Here is a 21,474-nt window from a genome sequence, read left to right on the forward strand (position 1 = left end):
TCAGCACAGGAAAGAAAAGTTCTGTATCTTCTTGCCTCCTGTGCAACTCGTTAAATCTGCACAATTAGCCAAATTTCTGCAGCCAGAACTGAGCATGCACTTGTATCCTGCTCTCCCAAAGCAGAAAAACACCACCTTATACATTGAACTAAGAAACAGCCTTCATGCTTGAAAAAAAAGTATGTGTATAGTGAAAATTATCTGCATGCAAGAAATCATAGTAAGATTTTTCTCTCATTTAAGTTCCTCTTAAAATAGACTTAAATGAATTTTATGTGATGTGCACTTTATTTGTTCGTTCCACAGATAAAAGGCAGAATTAACACAGACAGAGGTCAGATTTGGAGTCAAGATCTATTAAGAGCCATTCTGTCTTTCAAGACAAACCACAAAAAAACGTTATTTTAAATTACTAACTACTACCTAAAGAAATACATACCCAAACCTTCTGATTCAAACAGGCAGGTGTCATCCACGCCTACATCTCTGCACCAGGATAAGAAATTTGCTGTGTTGTCCCGTGCAAAAAAAGACCCTGAAGGAGCATTGGCTTTGCATGGAATCTTCCGAACTGGTAAAGTCTGAAAAACAGAAAATTCTCCATTTAGATAAATGATACATGCTGGCATAATACTTAAGTATTATGACATCAACACGCAGTTTTTGCACAGATGGGGGACTCTCACTGCCTTGGCCATTAAAGAATTCCAAGCAAAGCAGCGTGAGAAGTGAATTTAACAGCACCAAGTTCTCAACCACAAGATCTTTCCAAAAAGCATCATTATAGTCCAGGCAATGAGAGCTGAACCAACATGAGTTACTTCTTAGGAATATTAGCAACTACAGTTTTGGGATTTACTGTTTGGTCCAATTCAATGAATTAAAAAAAAAATTTTAAAAAATTCATAAAGACAGACTTTAAACTAGGAACTGAATTTTTGCACAATTAAGGGTGAAGTAGTTTCATTTCTAAGCTAGGAGGGAATCAGAGAAAAGGAATGTCTGTCTCCATCCTAACAACACACGCAAGCCCCCTGTGCATGACACAGAAATGTAAATTCAGTAGCTCCAAGGTCAAGGTCTAGCTAACACAGGCTCTCACTGTACCAGAGCAGTTCCATTTACACGATTTTGATATCAGAGAGGATGCAACTGATAAAGCATCAATATCTGAACCAGAGTAATTACCACAGCAATTATTTTGCTCATATTGGTACCTTTATTGAGACATATACAAAGAAGATTTTAGCATTTAGTTCTCACTTAAAGTTTCTTTCCATCAAACAAAAAGTAGCCTTAATTCATGGCAAAATGCTCATTCCTAGGTCTGCTTCCAAATTTCTGTCTTTAACAGTCCAAAAAAGAAAAATAATTATTGGAAATGTGGAGAGGGGAAAACAAAAAAACCCCACAGGAGTAGGCTTCTCTTTAAACAGCTTTTAGTAGCATAATAATGTCAATATTTAAAGACAGCTTAGAAGGAATTTATATATTATATTAGACATAGCAGCAATGTAATGGCAGAATACCTCTACATGCACAGAGCTACTCACCACTATTTACCCAACCAACCAAATAAACTGCAAATAGAACAACTGCAGGGATAAACAACATTCTACTTATTTTACTGATATGTCAATGGGAACTTAGAAATTGTCTCAGATATATAAACAGGTCTTACAGATCTATGCATTTAGAACTCTTCCTCAAATCACCATCTAACTGTCACTCCCCCATGATTCTTACTCCAATTACATGATTTACATTTCCTTGCTTGTCAAAAATTATGCCTAAGGTTCAAAATATTTGCAAGAAGATATAAATACTTTTCTATAACTGACCAGTTTTAAATGATATTTTAAAGAAAAATCCAAGTAAACCTTGTGTCACAGACACCATATTGCCTCCTAGGCCATCCTGGAACAAGGGAGGGGAAGGAGGAAGAAAGTAGGGAAGTAAAAACAGTTATTCGTTAATCCAGAATAAATAAAAAACTATGAAACCTGAATTCTTTCAAGGGGCTCTAGATATGGAAATACCTTACAGATCAGAGTGCAATGAAGTTTTTAAACATTATTTTTACCCCCTTTCCCTTCTTCTGGAGGAGAAAAAGGAAAAAGAAGGGCGGAAAAAGGAAAAAAAGAGGGGAAAAAAAAAGCTCAGTTCCTCACAGAACAGAGATTTTCTTAAAAAAAAAAACTAATAAAAAGCTGTTAGCACTAGACACATTTCTAAACTAGCACACTTTTCTCATCCACTAATTTCTTCAAAGAAACAATGAGTATCTGTATCCTGAGGCAAATTCTTACTATGCTTTACAGACTGCTTTACACGTTGAATTTCCTCTCGTTGACTTAGTCTTTATGAAGAAGTAATGTAGCATTTGTCTGCCTCTGTCTGTCCCTATATCCTTTCCCAGGAGACTTTAATTGGACAAGTCTAATAACCTTAAAAGGGCACCCACTTCTTTTAAGAGGAGTCACATAAAAGTCTCTGGCAGCCTGTTGGAGGAAGGTCAACTAGTCCAGCCTGCATTCAGAGGAAAGCTGTCAAAACAAGACTTCTGTTTGATGATTTTCTACTAAATCTTACACAAAACATTTAAGAAACCTTAAAGAAGTTCCTTCTTCAAAATAATTTCCGAGAGGTCCAAGCTGACCTTACCTCCTCAAGTCCAGAAGATGAACAGGCACCGAGGGCAGGGATGTTTGACTGGCACAAAGCAAGATGGGAAACGGGTGGAGAGCAGCAGGAGTTGGGCTGTGCCATGAGGAAAAATAAACCAGGAGCCAAGGGTGACCCCAGTACAGGCAGTGGCAGCCCTCACTGGCAATGGTGCAGTCCTGACAGCAACTATTGGGTGGATTTTAGTGTTTCAGTGGGATCAGTTCCTTCAGAAATACACAGTTGGTTTATAATTAATCCCAACTTGTCGGTAGATTCAAAGAGGTGCCATTTCACAGCACTGTATCTTAATCTAGTTACACAAAACATCCACTGTACCTACGACACACTTGATCATATTCTCACAGAATCAAATGACCAGCAGCTCTAAATTGGTTTTACAACATGACAAATCAAACAGAATTAACTTCTTTTCTGATATCATCTCTGCTTGGACCAGATTATCTGAAGTGGATGTTGAACCAACTGAGTAAATAGGTCAAGGGGACCAAACAAATTATATCTGGCACAACTACACTCTTTGGAATTTTTGATTGATTGTGTCCAATTTAAAGCACAAATCCTGGATTAACAGCACTGTGACAGGAAGAAGATTACAAGAAGCCAGCTCCAGTATTCCTGGCACTTGCAGACCTGTGCATAAGGTATTTCAAAGAGCTTGGAAAGGAAATAAGGCTACAGTTACTTTACATGTGAGAGCAGACCTGCAGTGTCAGATCATGTCACCTCCCAGTTCTCTCTTCAGTTCTCATCTCTGGATTTTCCACAGTGTCCATGTGTTACTTTGCTCTCAGCCTTGCCCTTGCAGAAAACCAACAAGTCTTCTCAGAACAAAGCTGTTTCTAATGCCAGGAACAGCTCAGAAGGGGATTACAGGTGAATCATACTGGGTTTGTTTGCTTCCACTCACTTCTCCAACTCCAGATGATTCTGTGCCTTTAAACTGCTTTGCCCTGCCACTACCCCTGATAAACAGCCTATATTCTTTCATGTCCTGCTAAGGGTATTAAACACTGTTCTGGAAGTCTGTGGTAAACCACTCATATTATTCCAGAACATCTGAACAACAGCAACAAAAAAAGCCCCCAACCCAAGCCAAGCAACAACCAAAAATTACTGTGCTACACGACTGGTGGCTGCCATCTGGCAATCAGAGCAGACTTGGACTCAGCATGGGGACAACCCATCTGCTCTCCTTGGCCCTGGGCCCATTGGGCACAAAGATGCCCACAGCACTGGTCCAGGAGACCAGGAGCTGCTCCTTGGCCCAGACTCCTTCAGCAGTACACAGGCAGTCAGAAGTGAGGAGGTATCCAGGAGAACTTGCACTGCCTTTCTTTTGAGGAGCCATTGGGAAGGCATTGCAATGCCTGGCAGGAATGCAGAAATCCCTGTTTTCCCCCCGGGTTACTGCTGCTCCCTGGTACTAATAACACATAAATCAATCTGGTTCTAAATATTTTATATCTTCTGATTTAGGTATATCACAATGACTGAATATAGAATTCCTTTCAAGAAGACCAATTCAGAACAGATGGTTTATGTGCCAGAAATCATCTGAAATTTCATGCACCTAACAGACTATCCACAAATTATGTTTCTATACCTTGACAACTAAGACAGACCTTTAAACACAGCTAGTTAACTTAGCTTCACTGTGAAGTTTAGACATTCATGGAACTTGCAACACTTCTTTTACAATTTTAAGGATTACAGTGTCTTAGAAGTACATTTTTGGTAGTAGGAATGTGGTACAGAACACCACAGTTAACTAAGTAGATTTGTGATGTTCTCTAATTTTATAGTGACAGGAAAAATGTTTGATTATCAGATGTCCTAAACAACTCAGAAGTGACAAACACGCAAATGTAAAAACAAGACATACCCTGGGACACAGAAGGGAAAACCCCCTACATTACTGAAGGACAAAAAAAAAGTAAAAAAAGCTTTAAGTAATTTTCTGGAGCAAATACTACACACATAAATATGCATGGCATCACATGATCTCACTAAAATGCAGCACTCTAAATTTGGTCCGATTTCCCACAACATTAGGGTCTTGCTGAAGAGAACAGCAAAAAAACCCTACCCTCTTTTCTATTCAATAATAGCACCACCAGGTTTATCATACAAATCATAGGGAAATACTCATATTTTCTTATCACCCAATGAATTTTCCTACCACCTTTTAAATAGAAGTCCACTTTTTTTTTAATATTTCCAAAACTGCCGTCGTAACGTTCAAATGAAAACTCTTACTTAAGAAAGGTTTCGTGCACAAATACTTTTTACTGATTTGTATAAATGGCCTGACTATTTCAAAAGTGCTTTCTAACAGATCATTCTGAAGTAATTAGGTTTCCATATGGCAGAGCTGACTTTTGTTGACATAGTATAGTATAACCACAGTTGCTTTGAAACAGCAGTGGCCGCAATTACTCCTATCAAATATCATGAAAACAATTCCCCAGTCACACTCCTTTTACAATCTTGTCTTGTTGACGTGCATGCATGTGGTTTAATGCAGGATGTGAAAGTGTGAGTGAAACATATGATGCAATCCTGGAAAAATGCTGTCAGGTTCACTTCTGAACCCAAAAGGGACTCTCTTACACTGATGCTCTGAAATCACACGGAAAAATGTATTTTCGTACTGCTTTTTTCAAAATGAGGGTTCACGAATACATTTTGAAAAACCCTGTTTATTTATAGAAGACTTAAGACTTGAGCCAGATTTTGAAGATTCCTAATCATATTTCCCCCTGTGAATAGATGATTTCACAACTTTTTGAACTGTTACTTATGCTTGAATAAAAAGAAAAAGATTGAGCAATTTTGTCTGCTGTGAAAAAGGGTTACAGTTAGCTAGGTACTCATAGGAAAAATTTGCCTGTGTCTCCTGATGACCTACATTTACTAAATGGGGGGGAAATTATGCTATGCAGTAGCTGACTGCAGGAATGTCCCTTGTTTGGCCATTTAGTGTTACACGAGCATAAATTCCTACTGAAATGTGAATATATCAGCTAGATAGAACATGTACCTGGTTTGGAACTTTTTACAATTTTGCCTTTAACTTAGTTCTACAGCCAGTAGCAATTCTTTTTCTTTTGCAATTCTTTCCTCATTTTGCTCAGGTATTCTTGGAAAAGCCCTCCTTCCCTTATAAAAATCTAAATTAGCTGATAGGGAATGCAAAAGAGCAGCTCCGCCACAATCTTCTCTGTAAAAGTTATTTTGCTCTGTCTTTTATTATTTTGTTAAACATAAGTGAACTGGGGCTCATTGCTACAAGAACTTTTATTGAGCTGTTACAGTTCCCCTCACTACAGAGTGACAATACCACTAGACCATCATTTATTCAGTTGTTGTTCTTAATTCTTCAGGAACTCAAACACAACATACTTCAGATCCCATTTATAAATCACAAACACTTGCTTCAGCAAGGGAAAATTAAGTTTACCTGAGACTGCTTTGCAGTGCCAAAATCCAGGTTTTGGAAAGTGCCATGAATTATGAACTAAACATTAAATTAATGAAACTAATATCTACAGTCTAAAATAACTACTCCTTAGCAAGGTGGGACCAGTTTTGTTTTCTCCCTACCCCATTTAGTATGGAAGGGAATACTTTTCAAATATAACAACTGGACCAACAGTGAAAAGAATGTGCTAAATGCATAGGCAAAATGGATAGAAGGAATACTGAATTTGGAAATACATACATAGAATTTAAAAGCATTTCCCACTAGAAAAATAAAAAAATAACTAAGAAAATAAATATAAACCCTTTAGCCCTCCTAAAGCTGCAAAATTAAAGTTAAAACCCAGGAAAATTAAAAATGTGAAAACTCAATATGGAAGTTTTGAAGACTTGGGAGACAGCAATAACAATTGCCAAACTTTTCAACAGGCATGGAACTAGGAACAACTTCTAGATCAATGAAAAATAACATTGCACTTAAAACAAAGAAAGCACCCTTAAGCAATTCACTTAACAAGTGGCAAAACATTGTCCTTCAGTGAAATACAGTCTTTACATAGGCATATTAAGTCCTGTAGAAATATGTAATTTTAATGCAAGAGCAGATTGGATTTCAAGTTTAAAGATCATGTGTTGACCAGATTTTTACCCTATGTAAACACTGCAGAGATCATCAAAAGCCAAAAATCACTCATTAGCAACTTCCTAGATTCTAAGAAAGCACTTGTGGATACTTTGGAATCTCTAGCAGATTTGTGATATGCCAATAAAAATAATTAACATGATCAAGGCTCTACATAAACATACAGACCACAATGTTCAAATAAATATGGAACTAAGTGAATGCTTTAGCCATGGAATTAAGTGTCAAAGTAGAATACATTCTCCCACATGGCATTAGTTCTTAAGAGTAAGCATAGATGGAGAATAAGCTTAATTTAAAAACAATATAGTTTTAAAAGTTAAGAATTTTTTTCATAGCTTTGTTCTTTGCAGTGCTCTGTCCAAGACACATATTACTCATCACACAGCCAAAGACTGGTTATTCAAAAAAAGACAGCATTAATAGTTATGAAAAACTAATTTAAACAGAAACACTGCAACTTCCACTTCTAGCAGCACATCAGAAAGCCAAGGAATACAAGAGACAATTCCATCCACACACAATGCACTGCACAACTGGGACACTCAGCAAATAATGCCAGAAAGCAGCAATGCAGGAGCTTCATTCACCAGCTGAAGCACATTCGACTATTTGACTTATAAGGAATTTAAATGTAGTCTGGGGACGTGCATGTCAACATATGGTGACAAAAATCATGATGCCTCTCAGGAGTCAGAAGGCCACCTCTCAGAGCCTGGCTGTTGGGCAGCTGGATAACACACAGACATCCACAACCAGGAATCTTGCACAACCAATAGAAGCTGACAACAGAGAGCCCATCTAAGCAAGATGCCAGACTCTGCTCCTGTCCACTCCGTTTGTGTAACTGAGGACAGGATTAAGTCACTATAGTCTAAAGACTTGAGGAGGTCTATAAACTGACTTTCAAAACTTCCAGACGTCTAGCTCTTAACATATCTATGCCTACTGACAAGTTCATTTTTATTAATAGCCTTCCAAAATCTTGAAGAAGCAGCTCACAAACTCCAGGCATGTACGCACCAAAAATTAAAAGCCACTGCTCCTACTCCTCTACGCGCTGAAATTGTAGCAGGCCAAATGCAAAAATCAAAGGTGGTTGGGTGTTTTTCTTTTTTTCTACTGCTGTAACAGCGTTAAAGAGAGTGACTACAATTAAATATCACTAAAAGAGAGAGACTGCAATTTAAAAAGTTTTAAAAATTTAGTAAGATTTTATAAACAGAAAATAAGAGAGAGACACTAGGTCATGGCAAAGACCTCCCGCTGGTGCTCCTGAAAACAGGGATTCAGCAGTTCATTCCCATTCAATGAACATTCTGTACATTTTCTTTAGATCTCTTGGTTTCGGAATTAACGTTTAACAGGGATTTTTAAAATTGGCATTTCATAATAGGCTTCTTCAATAATATTTGATTAGAACAGAATGGGGCAATTCTCGCAGTTGCTCTTTCAGAGGGTAATTACACCTTATCTTTGATAGATGAATCTGAGCTTTTCCCCATCACAACCTAAGAAGTCAGAGCTGAATCAGCCTAGAGTTAGTTGAAGAAGTTGAACAATCCTAGTTTCCGAATTTCCCTCATTCATATTACAATTAAATGAGAAAAATATAGGAGGATTGCAATTAATAGGAGGATTGCATTTGTTTGTGGCATTGTCACACAGCAAAACTTGTGAATGAACGAGCATGCCAACTACATGCATAAGCAGCAATCTTTCCATGAGATCTTAAAATATTTCCATGATATTCACAAGATCTGGGTGAATTTTCATGGGACATATTTTGGAAAGCATCTTATTAACCCACAATTACGTTTTATGAAACATCACTTTCTCAAAGGGGACACAATTCTCTGAAAATAAAGTACGAAAAATACCAGATTTTGGCAAAAACCAACTAATTTCAGTCACAGAAACTTCAAAATCACCTTTTCCCCTTAATCATTCCAGAAGAACCCAAGCTAAGGACAAGGCTTCAAAAAAAGTTTCAGCCTGAATGGTTGAAGTCCATCAAAACACATTGCAGGTGTAATGTAAAATTTCACACTGAAAGATGTTTCCATAATTTCACCAAGAGCGTGGTCAAATAACCAAGATATTTCTTTGATCTGTGGGATTAGAGTGGATAACCTTTCACTGGCAGTCTGAATAACAAACGTAAGAAGCCATTCAAACTCCTTGATGGAATATATAATGGTGGGTAGGGTGCTGTGTTACCATCTTGCTGCTTCTGCCTCTTCCACCTGGTTTTCTCTCAAGGATCAGTCTTGCCCTTTGTGACCTTTTGGAGTGGGAGGCAGGGTGGGGGTTTCCCAGGCCTTTCCATAAGATTAGTTCCAAATGGTGCTTCACCTCCCATGAGACAAGCCTCAAGGAAGACAGTGATAAACATCTAGGCAGTCTAAACGAGGGTGGAATTCTTTGAGGTGCATTATCTGTTTGCTTTTTGGATTTCCAGATGTTCAACAAAGACAACACAGTTTTTATGCAGACGCCGAAAACATTCAGGAAGAATTTAACAGGTAATTGCTGCTTGGGAAAACTGAACAGGAAACAAAATTAGCCCTATGATTATTATATGGAAAGATTATTTCTTCTGACACCATTGAATCACTCCAATTGCATATCATGCTTGGTGAGGGAAAGGTAGGTAGGTGGAAAATTTATGTTTTTCACCCCCTGTTTCTCAGCAAGCAGAGAAGAAAAGCTTCTGCACAGAAAGGTATGGCTTTTCCTATCTTGCAACAATCAGGAGCCAGGGAAGGCGATTTAGGAAAAACAGGCAAGGAAAAAGAATCAATTTGTGAAGATGTGAAAACAAACATTCCGGAAATCCTGATTCAATACTTGCATCTTATATATTATTTATACAATCCTTTTTATCAGCTGTGGTAGTAGGAAACACCTATGACATCAGAAAAGAGGCTGCAAAACCACATGTACCCACTACACAAAACTGTAATCCAAACCACAAATAATTAAAACAAAAATAAAGAAAAGAAACAGCAATTACAGTTTGCTCATGCTTCTCAAAACTAGGTAAGACTTTCAAGAACAGCCATAATAAAGCTGATGTGTTACTAGACAAACAGAGGTACTTGCAGTTATGGAAGTACTCCAAAGCCCTGTATGTTCATTTTTAAGAAGAATTGTATCTTTGTCTTTATGATAAAGAATCTGAATTTCTGTGAGTTTTCCAATTAGAAATCACAAGGAAACTGCTTGAGCCGTGGGAATTCTGAGCAGGAGTAGAACTTAAAAACACCTGTGATTTGTGTTGGAATCTCTAATCTATACAGCCAAATTTCTATACCAGCCTTAAAGCAATCTCTAAAGTTGTGAACAAAACTTCACTGTGTACTTGAATTATTTGGGGCCAATTTACATATACAAAGACAAATGGGAATATATGTTTATTTAAAAAAAAATTAGACATAATCATATCTATAAATTGATGTCTGTGCCTCAAAGTAATGTCTGTTTTCTTCTTCTGCATTGCAGCCATCATTTATGTTCATTGTTTCCATTGTTTCAGAAATTTTGGCTCATTGAGTTCAAGACTCACTATTGGTAAATGCACCAAATTCTGTAGTTCTTGCTTATTCATTATTCCCTAAAAACCACTAACACTAACTTTGACCTAGGAATTGCACAACTAAACTGAAGACAGTTGGTCTAAATTATGTTTTCTCAAACTTTGAAATACATATGGTTATTTCCATACAAGTCCCTAATCTTACATTTCTGTTCCAGACTATTCCTAATAGTCTAAGTAAAAAGCCACAAAAAAAGATCTGTTAGAAAGACTTTTACAGTTTGCTTTAAAGACTTAACAAAATAAATAATAGGAATGTTGCAACACATTTTACATAAGAGGCAAAATCCAGCAAATCTAAAATCAGCTGTTTATAAAATTTCTCTCAGAAAACTGAAGTAATGGTAAAAATGCTATGAAAACTTATGGGCTTAATACAAATTTTATGAAGTGTTTAAGTATTAGCATTACATACAAAACCAAAGTTAATTAAACATCTCTGGAAAAAGCTTTGAGATGTTTTCTAGCCAAATGATATTCTTGGAAATCAAAGTTCAGTCCTCTTGACCTGATTTGCAGCCTGAATCACTACATTTTGCAAAGCAGGAGCTACGTGCTTAAATCCGCTCTGCTTTTCCCCTGACAACGACCTTGTGATGCAAATTCTGGTTACTCCTGCAATGTTAAATAGGTGCAGAGAGAGGGATGCTCAGCAGAATCCCTGCCTCGGGTTCACTGACAACAGCAAGGCCAGTCCACAGCAGATATTAATTGGGCTCCAGGCAAACAAGAGAACAAACCATGCTTTCCCAAGGACAAGAAGTACCAGTGGGAAGAACAGTCTGGAGAGATGTGATGTCTCAGTGCTCCTTCCAGGACTGTGCAGCTCTGCCTCCAACACAGTGCATGGCTTAAAGTGCACCTAAACCCTTCTAAGTAGTTCTTCAGTGTATTCACCTGGAAGGTGCCAGGCACACAAACATATAATATCCTACAATTGCTCCGAAATCTCCTTTCATAGTCTGGTGGGAAATTTTACTCTATCCTACCATGCAATCCTCCTGGCAAGCATAAACTTTAGCTGTAGGAGTTATTTGTTGAGGCATGTGTCCTGCTGCAGACAAATATTACAGTATCTGCAAGAAACCTGGTAGCAATCTAGGAGGAGCTCAGCAAGCCATTGACATGTCTGAGAAAGGTACAAGGAATTCTCCAACAAACACCTTTACAGTCTTGTGGAAATGATTCCTTCCAGATGGATTAGCACTTGTGAGTCATTTTGCAAGATTATTCTTTTCCTCTCATATCCACATCAGTCTGCCACTACGAAGATTAATACACAGAAAGACAATGCTGTATTTTTTTTTTTATTCCTCCCAAGTAACTGAGAGCCATATCTATATTGTATATGATTAGAAATTGGCTCCAGAAGCTTTTATTGCAAAATAAAAGTCTCCAGGAAAGTGCAAGTGTGCAGACGAGAAAATTGCTGCCTCAGACCACAAAGAATCTGTTCATAGCCTAACAATTCCTGCAATCCTATCCATGCAATTCTCAACTGGAGAGTCAGATTTATAACTTACAGGGGGCACCAGAACATGGCTCTGCTGCAGCTGAGGGCTCTTTACACTGGGCAGACAGGTTCAGGGAACCAAGTTTACACAATACTCTATTTCCATCCCATCTATAGGATGGGATAACCTTGAGAAACTGAAGCCTACAGTATAAATAAAAACCCCATATAGAAACACCAGCTCAGACTTTCAGCTTGGCCATCTGGGGCCTAAAAGCAAGATCCAGATTCCAGATCCAATTTTGAACCACTGGTGCAGATTCTCTACTTTAGGAGGACCAAGTTCCCTACCTTTGCTTGTGGCCTCATTGCAGGGCAGACACAAAGCTGTTTGAAGCAGTAGATCCACAAGCAAAACTCTTTCTCTCATCTACATTTAGAGAACCATAAGCTTCCATGTTTCTTGTAAATGACCAGAGTTAAATATAATGTTTCTTTCATAATGGCAACTACCTAATGGTAATCACAGCTCACCAAATGAGGCAGCAATAGCCAAAGTGCTCAAAGCTCTTTACAATGTTCACAAATCAAGCCACTATTGTACAGTGAAGAGTATTCACAGGTTACAGAGGTAGAAAGTGAAAGCCCAGATATGTATTCTCCCAAAAGCAAACAGTAAGCTTATACCTGAGATGGGAAAATACTGTTTTAGAGTATTTACAGTCTTGCTCTTTTGCCACAAGCCCCTTCTTCCAACCTTGACAGAATTCAGGTCAATTCCCTGGCTTTTCAAGTCCTGTAGTTTACAGGATTCTGCCTCTACTTCCACAGATATACATAACTGTCTCTTGAAGCAAAAACATCTCAAAATTTAAACCAGAGTTTTCAGTTGTGAAATGGCTGAATTGTTTCACCTTTGAAAAATTCAACTTCAACATTAGAACTTAATGAAAGGCAAAAAAATTCCATCCCAAATAGTTGTTTAGCTCTCTTAATTGTAACTCTCAGAAATGCATAACATGGCTCTCTCAAAGTCACCAGGCCAAAAGTCTCACCTGATGTAACCCACATGACTCTGAGAAGCCAATGTGCCACAGTGATCCACACTCACCAAGTATCAGATTTGCCAAGCACCTTTCCCAGGACCAAGTGAAAGCTTTGGATACAGAAAAACTGCAAAATACACTTCAGGTACTATGACTACGGGTAAGATGTGGACAGAATCTCCTAATATTAGGACATATATGAATGTATATTTGCAGAAATTACTATTTCATAGACAGCTTCAATGGAAGTGGACATGCACATCCAAAACAGTTTACTCACTGTTTGCTACACAACAGCTCAGTGAACATTCAGTTTAATCTTATTGAATCAGTTCCCATGGAAAGAATAAAATTAAATGCATATTTGAATTAAAAATTCTAGAAGTTCAGAAATATTTGCACCTGGATTGATTTTTTGTACTCACTTCTATTTCTTTTATTGGCCAAATCAATAGATACTAGCTTTCTGAAAATGAGGCTAAATTTTACGTTCTAACTGATTATTCAGAAGTATTTATAAGAGAGATTTGACTTGAAATTTATCTGATTAGCCTCTGAGAATTTGGAGAAAAAGGGTAATTAAAGTTTCAACCTCTTTTCATTCATCATGAAGACATTGTTTTAAACGAAAAGTTCATAAATATATAGGCAGCTTCAAGGGTGGTAGATGGACTACTATGCCCTGCCTATAAAAATGGTAACAATCATTAACACAAGCCCTGCCTATAAAAATGGTACCAACTAATAACACAATTTATTTATGTTTATTTTAAAATCTTAATTAATAGTCTTACTAAACTAAACTAAATCAAATCAAATGTGGGCTCTGTGCACACTGCACATGCCTTGATGCTCTGAATTTGTTTGTACAGCTGTGAAATTCTCAAATTAACTATCTGTCAGGAAAAGTAAAATACTGGCAGGAGAGCATGGAGGTGAAATCCAAGCCAGTGGGAGAAAATTACAAAATGGCATCCTGTGACATGAATGACTTTTATGGAATAGCTGCTGCTATAATAATAAGTCTGTAATTTCTAGACAGTTGATCATTAGCAGGAGCAGCAGCACAGGTAGTTCCAACAACTTACTACCATACAAATCTTGAGCATTTATTAAGACTGATAGCAGTCATCTCCTTGTCATTTTGTAAGTGTACATGGTTAGATTTATTTATGACTAAAAATCTCCAAAAAGAGGAAAAAAGGACTTAAAAAATACATCATATGCTCCCACCAGTCTAATACTGCCCTCTCTGTTAAAAAATCCATTTTCATTTAAAACTCAGAAGTTTTGTCTGTCTCTAGCAAAGGATCATCAATGTTTTCAGAATGATCAGGTTTTGAAGCATGGTTTCGCTGCTTAACAAATTTAATTTCAAATAACTTAGAAGTTTGACCCTTGTGAAAGGATCGATTTGCCTTTGTCTACTTGCACAACCAGCAGAGTATTCATCCCCAGGAAACGGTAACACACAGAACATAAGAGTGACTCTCATACTTTCTGAAGTTCCAACAATTTTCATCTATAGGGACTTCCTCATCTGGGTGGGGTTCCTGTGTATTCAGCCTTCCAAGAAATCTCTCTTCCATCACCTTATTCAGTGTTTACTTGAACCCAGGTAAATTTTAACGGTCCTTGACAGAAATTGTTCAACTGGTTTGTAAACAAGGCCCCCCCTTTTGTTTGTCTGGTTTCTGCTACCTTCATTCAATGTCCTGCAGTCTCTGTGTAGAAATTGAACTTCTACCACACCTTCCTGATTTTGCAGGTTCTGTCACATGCCTCTTTTTCCACACTCAAGAGTCCTACTCAGTCACTCATAAAACACAACTCCATTACCTCCCTCATGCACGAAAAGCTATATCTCAGTTCCCTTCCTCTGACTCTTTAAGAAAAGACTACTTTTGCATTGAACACCACCTAATCTCTTCTTCAGTCTCTTAAAGCTGTATTTCCACATTACATTACCAGCATTTTCCTATGTATTTTGAAAATGTCCCCAATGTTCAAAAGTGTCTCCACATGACACAGAAAGGAAGTGTCGATATCAACATGCCTGTCAGATTTGGAAAACAAAATATTTTGGGAGGCACAACTCTTTTTTGGTTTCTGCTTTCCCAATGTATTCCACACTCAAAAAGGCTGTTGCTGACCTAGGGGCTTTTCCTGAAATCTGAAGAAAGTTCAGTGTTCCCTAATAAGAAAGGGAATGACACAGTTTAGTTAACAAACAAACTGCAAAACTGACAGTGACTAGAAACATATTGCACAGGTTAACCCAGAAGCAATACGGGTTTAGCCTCTGCTATTTTGTAGAGCACTGCAATATGAATTTAAGGAATTATGGCAAACAGCTGATGAGTCAGTGCATGCAGTATTAGCTTTTAATGTCTTCTTACATCTGTTGCTATAGCTGCTAAACTGGCCAGACAGCCCCAAAGAGCTGCCCAATGAATTCATGATCAGTAGTACATATCAGTCAGAACAGGGTATATCATCTTCCTATCTTTGTTTAAGACAAAACTAAACCCAAAACATTGCATGGAGCTTTTCCATCTAGGAAGAAGTTCGCATACAAAAATAATTACAAGTTACACATACGGATAGAAAAGTATGTTATATATTTTGATAGAAGCTGAACTCAACACAGCTCAGCAGCTTCTTCCAGCTGCCGGTGAAGTCATTGGGGCACCTAGGTAAAGGACCATGTTTCTGTTTTCCTGGGCAGAGAAATGGTCAAATGGCTTCAAAATTTCACATATATTATTAATAGGGTGCAAAATAATGATTCAGGGGAGGATTGTGGAATTCTTACTGCGCTAAATTTCATACAGCATAATCTTCTCATAAATTTCCTTGGCACCACAAGTCAGATTTTTCAATGTGTAGGCTAGTCCTATTGCCTAAGACTGCTGCACAGGGAACTAAAATCTGAAAGGATGAAGAGCTTCCTAACAGTCTACAATGACACAAATCTATTATTCTGCCATTTCTTTGAATTCTTACTATAATAAATATGAAATAATATACATAGAGAAAATAGCAGCAGAGCTATTTTCCCTTTAATTGCATTGTCAGTTGTACCAATTTGACAAATAAAAGACCAACAAATCTAAGTAATGACAACACATGTGACTGCACATGTCTAATCAGCTTCTAATGCAATATAGGCTCAAAACCAAATACAAGTAACCCTTCTTTCTGCCTAGCTAGTTCCTAGGCTTAATCAAAAAGACTGCCATAGGTGTTTTCTCACTTGGAAGCTACCATGACACAGATGAAGACAAGCTGGACCATATTATAAAGAGGAACTCAGAAGTCAGCCAGTACCTCTACTAAACAAGCCCTGATTATAATTTGAAATAGAAAACATGACAACTTCTTCTGCAACAACAATTACGAACTTGGAATCAAGGAAAACAGCTTATACAGGTGCAACTGGCACAAGGCTGACAGTTCTCAGAACAGCTGATAAAATTCATGCTGTGCCCTAATTTCTGCTACAGACGAGTTATGAAAACATCAAGGATAGCCCAAGAACATAATGCGTCCTCTCTTTTTTACCTGCTTTTTATTTGCCTGTTTTAGCTTTCAAGGAAGATGTACCTGAATGCACAAGAAAAATGAAAAGATTTTCACAGTAAATGTTTTAATGTGTTGACCCTTGAATTCGACTTCTCCCAGAAATAGAATTGCTGCACACTTGAATCTCTCCCAGTAAGACTGTCCTATGAAAATATTTGAAGGAAAGGGAGGTTGTGTTCAAGGAAGATCTTAACCTGATCTTTCCAAAACTCTTCAGTATCTTCTAAGTTACACATTTTCTACATCATTCCTGCACCTTTTTGCTGAAACCTCTTCCAGTACACCAACAGGACCTTCAAACTCGAGGCACCAAAACTATAGAGTTTTATTACTGGCCTCCCTAGAGCTGTTTTCAGAGGAAAAGACACCTCCCACAGCTACTTAATATTCCCCTTGCAAATAAATGCAAGGAACCTATTTTCTCCTTTAGCTACCACATCCCACTGCTAGATCTTGTTCTGTGTTATCCTCCACATATTACAAGTATTTTTTTGAGTAACTGCTTTGCATGGTTACTTTAATAATTACCAGATAAGTATTATTTCCCCCACCTTCATACTGCTGTTCTTCTACACAGAGCATTTACCTCCCTGCTCTTTTGCGGAATCTCCACACGTGAAATCTCTTAACGGTGCAAAAAGAAGTTCAGTACCAAACCAAAAAAGTTCAGATACCCCAGACACTGATATTACACGCTAGAACATCGACCAACACTTACTCTGCCAGGCTTGTTTGCATCAAAGCTGTTTTCTTTAAACTTCTCCTGCAGGGTCTCAGCTAACCGGCAAAGCAAGGCTCCGTTATCCAATTTCTCCATAAAGGTTTCTGCTGTTATTTCTCTACCTGAACAGCAAACAGAGAGTTAACATGGCAGAAGGCATGCAATAGTACAGACTGCATTTGTGTGAAAAGAGAAAACCCATAGAAACCTCAACAATAATTTGAAATACACTTTAACTGAAAAACTCGTATTACTTTGAACATTTAGCGAATAACCTCACTACTGCTTCACCTGTAGATATACAGCAAATTATGAAAAATAACCCCATGCTTTTTTTGGGAGGGGAGGCATGTGATATTTGAAAAATAATTCTAGCATATCAGACTCCACGTATTTCACTTTACTTATGAAAATCCAGTCCTTTTAACACAATATTTTAAAAGACAGACTACAGCAGGCAAGTGGGTTACACCAGTGTGCATGTGCAGCTATAGCATAAGAGTTGCTAACAGTTTATTTTGTAACAGAAGTAGAAAATCATGTCAAAAAGGAAAGGACTATAGTTTTTCAGAAGACTCCTAAGACTTGGTCCTGCAAGAAGTATACAAGATACTACAGTTACTGCAATGCTCCTACGACAGTTCTTTTTCAGAAATAAAGTTAGGTACATAAGAAAAAAAAAAAAAGGAGTGAAATTTCGTGTTATGCATCTAGTTGCCACACAGATTAAAATCTGCACTCCAAGAACAAAGGCAAAATACTCTGATTTCAAAATATATCAATTAGTACATCATTCTGTATGACACTATTTCAGCTGGCACAAACTGTCCTCCTTGCTACAGCAGGCCAGACAACCTTTCAATACAATGTAATTACACCCCCCTGGAAGAGGAGATCTCAAGTCCCATGATGAGATGTTCATGTTCATCAGACTGGGCAGACCAGACCAGAAAGAAAACATTTACTATCCTAGATTAAACTTCCAGGATCCTTACATCATTTCCAGGTAAAAATATTACTATTTCTTATTTGCAGGTTTTTAATTTTCACGTTTCTACTGAAAAATCTGCCTTCTCTTTGGAACTTTTTTGACTAGCAGCTGTATTTTTCAGTCCTCTTAACTTCCACTAATATCAAGAGAGCATAAGAGACTAATTCTTTCTCCTCCTATTAAGATAGGATATTTTTCCCCCCCAATATTTATATATGTCATTTAGAAACAGGAATAATGCTATTAACTCATTTTTCATAGGTTATCAGAAAGCACACGTTAGTAACAGTCTACCCTGTCAAAAAAAAAAAAAAAAGAAAATATTAAAAAACTGAAGTTAAAGTGGTTCCCCACCTCATCCAGATCCACACCTGCTTCCATGAGATGTCTGGAAACTAAAAACTTTATTCTGTTTAGAACAGGTTCACTGCATTTTTTAGTCAAAAAAAAAAAAAAGGGAAAAGTGAAAAAATGAAGTAAAACTTTTCTATATCTTTTGCTCAGAAGAGAGGGAATAACTTACAAAAATGAAGTACATAAAAAATTTAAACTGAACTTCTTGGTACATTGTAATCTGATACTCAATGTCACAATACTGAACATAGCAGCATTATAAAGCAATTGAAGTTAAACTTTTCTGACACATTTTTACTTCAGAAATATCTGTTTAAACATGAAATTTTTCCCCTTTTTTATTCCCACTTAATTCCATCTGCCATATAGCCCACTTTATGGCTCCTGTATACCTAAATGACTTCCCCAGGCAAGAAAGCAGTAGTAGCACTGCAGACATGCAGTTAGCTTATGCCTAACTGATAATATTTTACAGTGTCTCCAGCTCAGTTGAAGCCAGGACTGAAATTATAATAGCCCACAGATAAAAAAATGGAACATCTCAGCACCTCAAAATCCTTTGCCACCATTCTAGCCTACATATTTTCCCATTTGCTCCATCAGCATTTTTATAAAGTGTTATAAAGCCATTAGAAAGCTAAATTTGAAAAATTACTACGCTAAGAGAATCTCTTTCCTTTTAAGAGTATTATATTTTATAATACGCTCCTTTTCTTTTTAAAAAATTAAATTTCTAATATTTTTAACATACTCAACATTTTAGTTTAGTTTGAAAATGTAATTTTTCACATGGGTAAAACAGAAAAATCACATTCTACATATATCCAGTCCTATGATCCAAAGATTTATTGTTTCATAATAATAAAATGTTATAAAAAACATAAAACCTATTTAGAGACATTTTCTCTTTACACAGACATGGAAAAATTCTTTTATCTTCTTCTGCTATTTAACAATACATTTATATTATTTCAAGTGCTTTAGCAATTTGGTCACTGCATATTGTACACCAAGCTGGATTATTTGAGTTCTATTCCCCTTTATGAAATCTGAAAGAATGAATTTTGCATTGAACATCTGTATCCAATGAAAAGTATATTAGGTGTCAGCTTTCAATTCACTGTATTTTATGGCTCCAAAAGGTGGCATTTCTTTGCTAAAACAGACACTCTGACATATTTAACAGTTGAAATGTATTGATTCAAATGAGAGTAATGTTCATAACCTGAGGGAAAAAAAAAGGCTCTGTGTATTTGTATGGAAAAAACATTAAACTCCATTAAAAATGTATAACTCCCCCTATAATTACAAGAAAGCAGTTGCAATATTTTTATAGAATGGTAATAACATTAAGTATCATAAAAAAAACAACACTGAAAGTATGAGGAGAGAAAAAAAAAACCCACACACAGGAACACGAAGGCTTTCTGAGCATTGCTTACCCTCTCTTTTACCACAACCACCAGATGCCCCTGAAAAAGTCAAACTGCTCTACCTCTTGCAAACTGTGAGCAGCTGCCTGTAGGGTCACAATGCAACCAGACTGGGACCATGCCCTGCGTGTGTGTCCAAGAGGTCGAAGACAAAGCATTCCCTATGGGCTGCCTCGGACAACCAGAGCCTTCAGCAGAAGGCTGAGGGACTGAAAGACCCAAAGTACCAAAAATCTAGTTGGTTCCTCTATTATTACACTCAGTTCTTCTCCATTTGCTGTAATAAACACAGTGTAAGACTGACTCCAGCCTCAGAACTAGCTGATGGACTGTTTTAATTGGACATTTGGGTAACAACACGAAACTGGTAGTTTATGGATAGAAATATGTCACTGGGGTGAATCTCTGATACACATCTACAGTGCTCAAAGGCAAAATAACAAAATGTGACAAAAATAAGGAAAACAAAAGGCCAGGGATTTTATGCACATACAAAACTAGTTCTTTTCTGACAACGCTACTCTATTAACACCCTACAAACTGACAGACAACAGAAGCAATGGTTTTGAAGGCATTGAGACATTGTCACTTACTTGAAGAGGGACATACAAACAATTCCAAAGGCACGTTGATACTAAAGAAAATTATAAAGCCACTCAACTAAGAGAGAAACTGTATCAGTGGCAGCAGAATCACTGGAAGTATCAGAATTGTGAATGTCTTGATATTCAGACATTTAAGACCTGCATTTCCCACTGGCTTGATATGAACAAACTGATGTTGAAAATAAACATACTGTTACAGAACCCCCTTAGACAGCAAGGGGAACAAAAACACTAAGCTGAACGAGATTTAATTCAGAATCAAAGAAAGAGTTTTCTTCCACAAGACTTCCTACTCCTCAATCCCAAACTTTACACCTCCTTCAACACACCTTTAAATACCTAGCCTGGTCTTCAACTCTCCTAACATCCTTGCCCCTATGCTCCTTTTTATCCAAGCCTCCTTCTCCTTTGCATCCAAGAAACTTCTATGTGCATCAAACAGCATTCAACATTTACATGTCCAATTCCTCAGCATCCTGCATCCTCCAGCCACTCAGCTACGAGCTTCTGAAGCCCAGAAAGCTGTTCGGAAGAGGCCTCAGCATTGAAACCTTGAAGCTCAGACCCGTGCCCAAGGTGTGGTCCCACATGCTAAATGAGGCTGGATGGAGTAAAAGACAATATAACCCTCTGCATCTTGTAAATGAATTCTGGGAATGAGCAGAAAGATCAGAGCTCCACACAATAGCCAAAGAGGAAACAGAGAGACCATCTCTCTGTACCTGTGCTAAACTCCAGGCTGGTGGTGAGGCCCACCCCTCCTCACATCAGCCACTTTGCTTCTGCAGACACACAAGAGAAAACAAGAAAGTACTGGAGAGTAAGGCAGGCAAGCAAACCTTTCAAATTGCCATTGTCCCTCTGCTAGAAGAGTACT

The 21,474-nt window shown here is 37.5% G+C and overlaps 1 protein-coding gene across 4 annotated transcripts in view; it reads right to left on the bottom strand.

Moving 5' to 3' along the window:
• GAS2 (growth arrest specific 2) overlaps nucleotides 1-21,474 on the bottom strand; it is an 84,038-nt gene that overhangs the window by 48,930 nt on the left and 13,634 nt on the right. For all 4 annotated transcript variants that reach the window (XM_027696286.1, XM_027696287.1, XM_027696289.1 and 1 more), the window contains exons 3-4: nucleotides 17,212-17,336; nucleotides 440-581 (exon numbers count right to left, since the gene is read on the bottom strand). In XM_027696286.1, the coding sequence (XP_027552087.1) occupies nucleotides 440-581; nucleotides 17,212-17,336 (267 nt within the window). The remainder of the gene's footprint in view (nucleotides 1-439; nucleotides 582-17,211; nucleotides 17,337-21,474) is intronic.

The sequence above is a fragment of the Neopelma chrysocephalum genome, unplaced genomic scaffold (assembly GCF_003984885.1).
Source record: "Neopelma chrysocephalum unplaced genomic scaffold, ASM398488v2 Primary Assembly neopelma1_106b, whole genome shotgun sequence".
Lineage (NCBI taxonomy): Eukaryota > Metazoa > Chordata > Aves > Passeriformes > Pipridae > Neopelma > Neopelma chrysocephalum.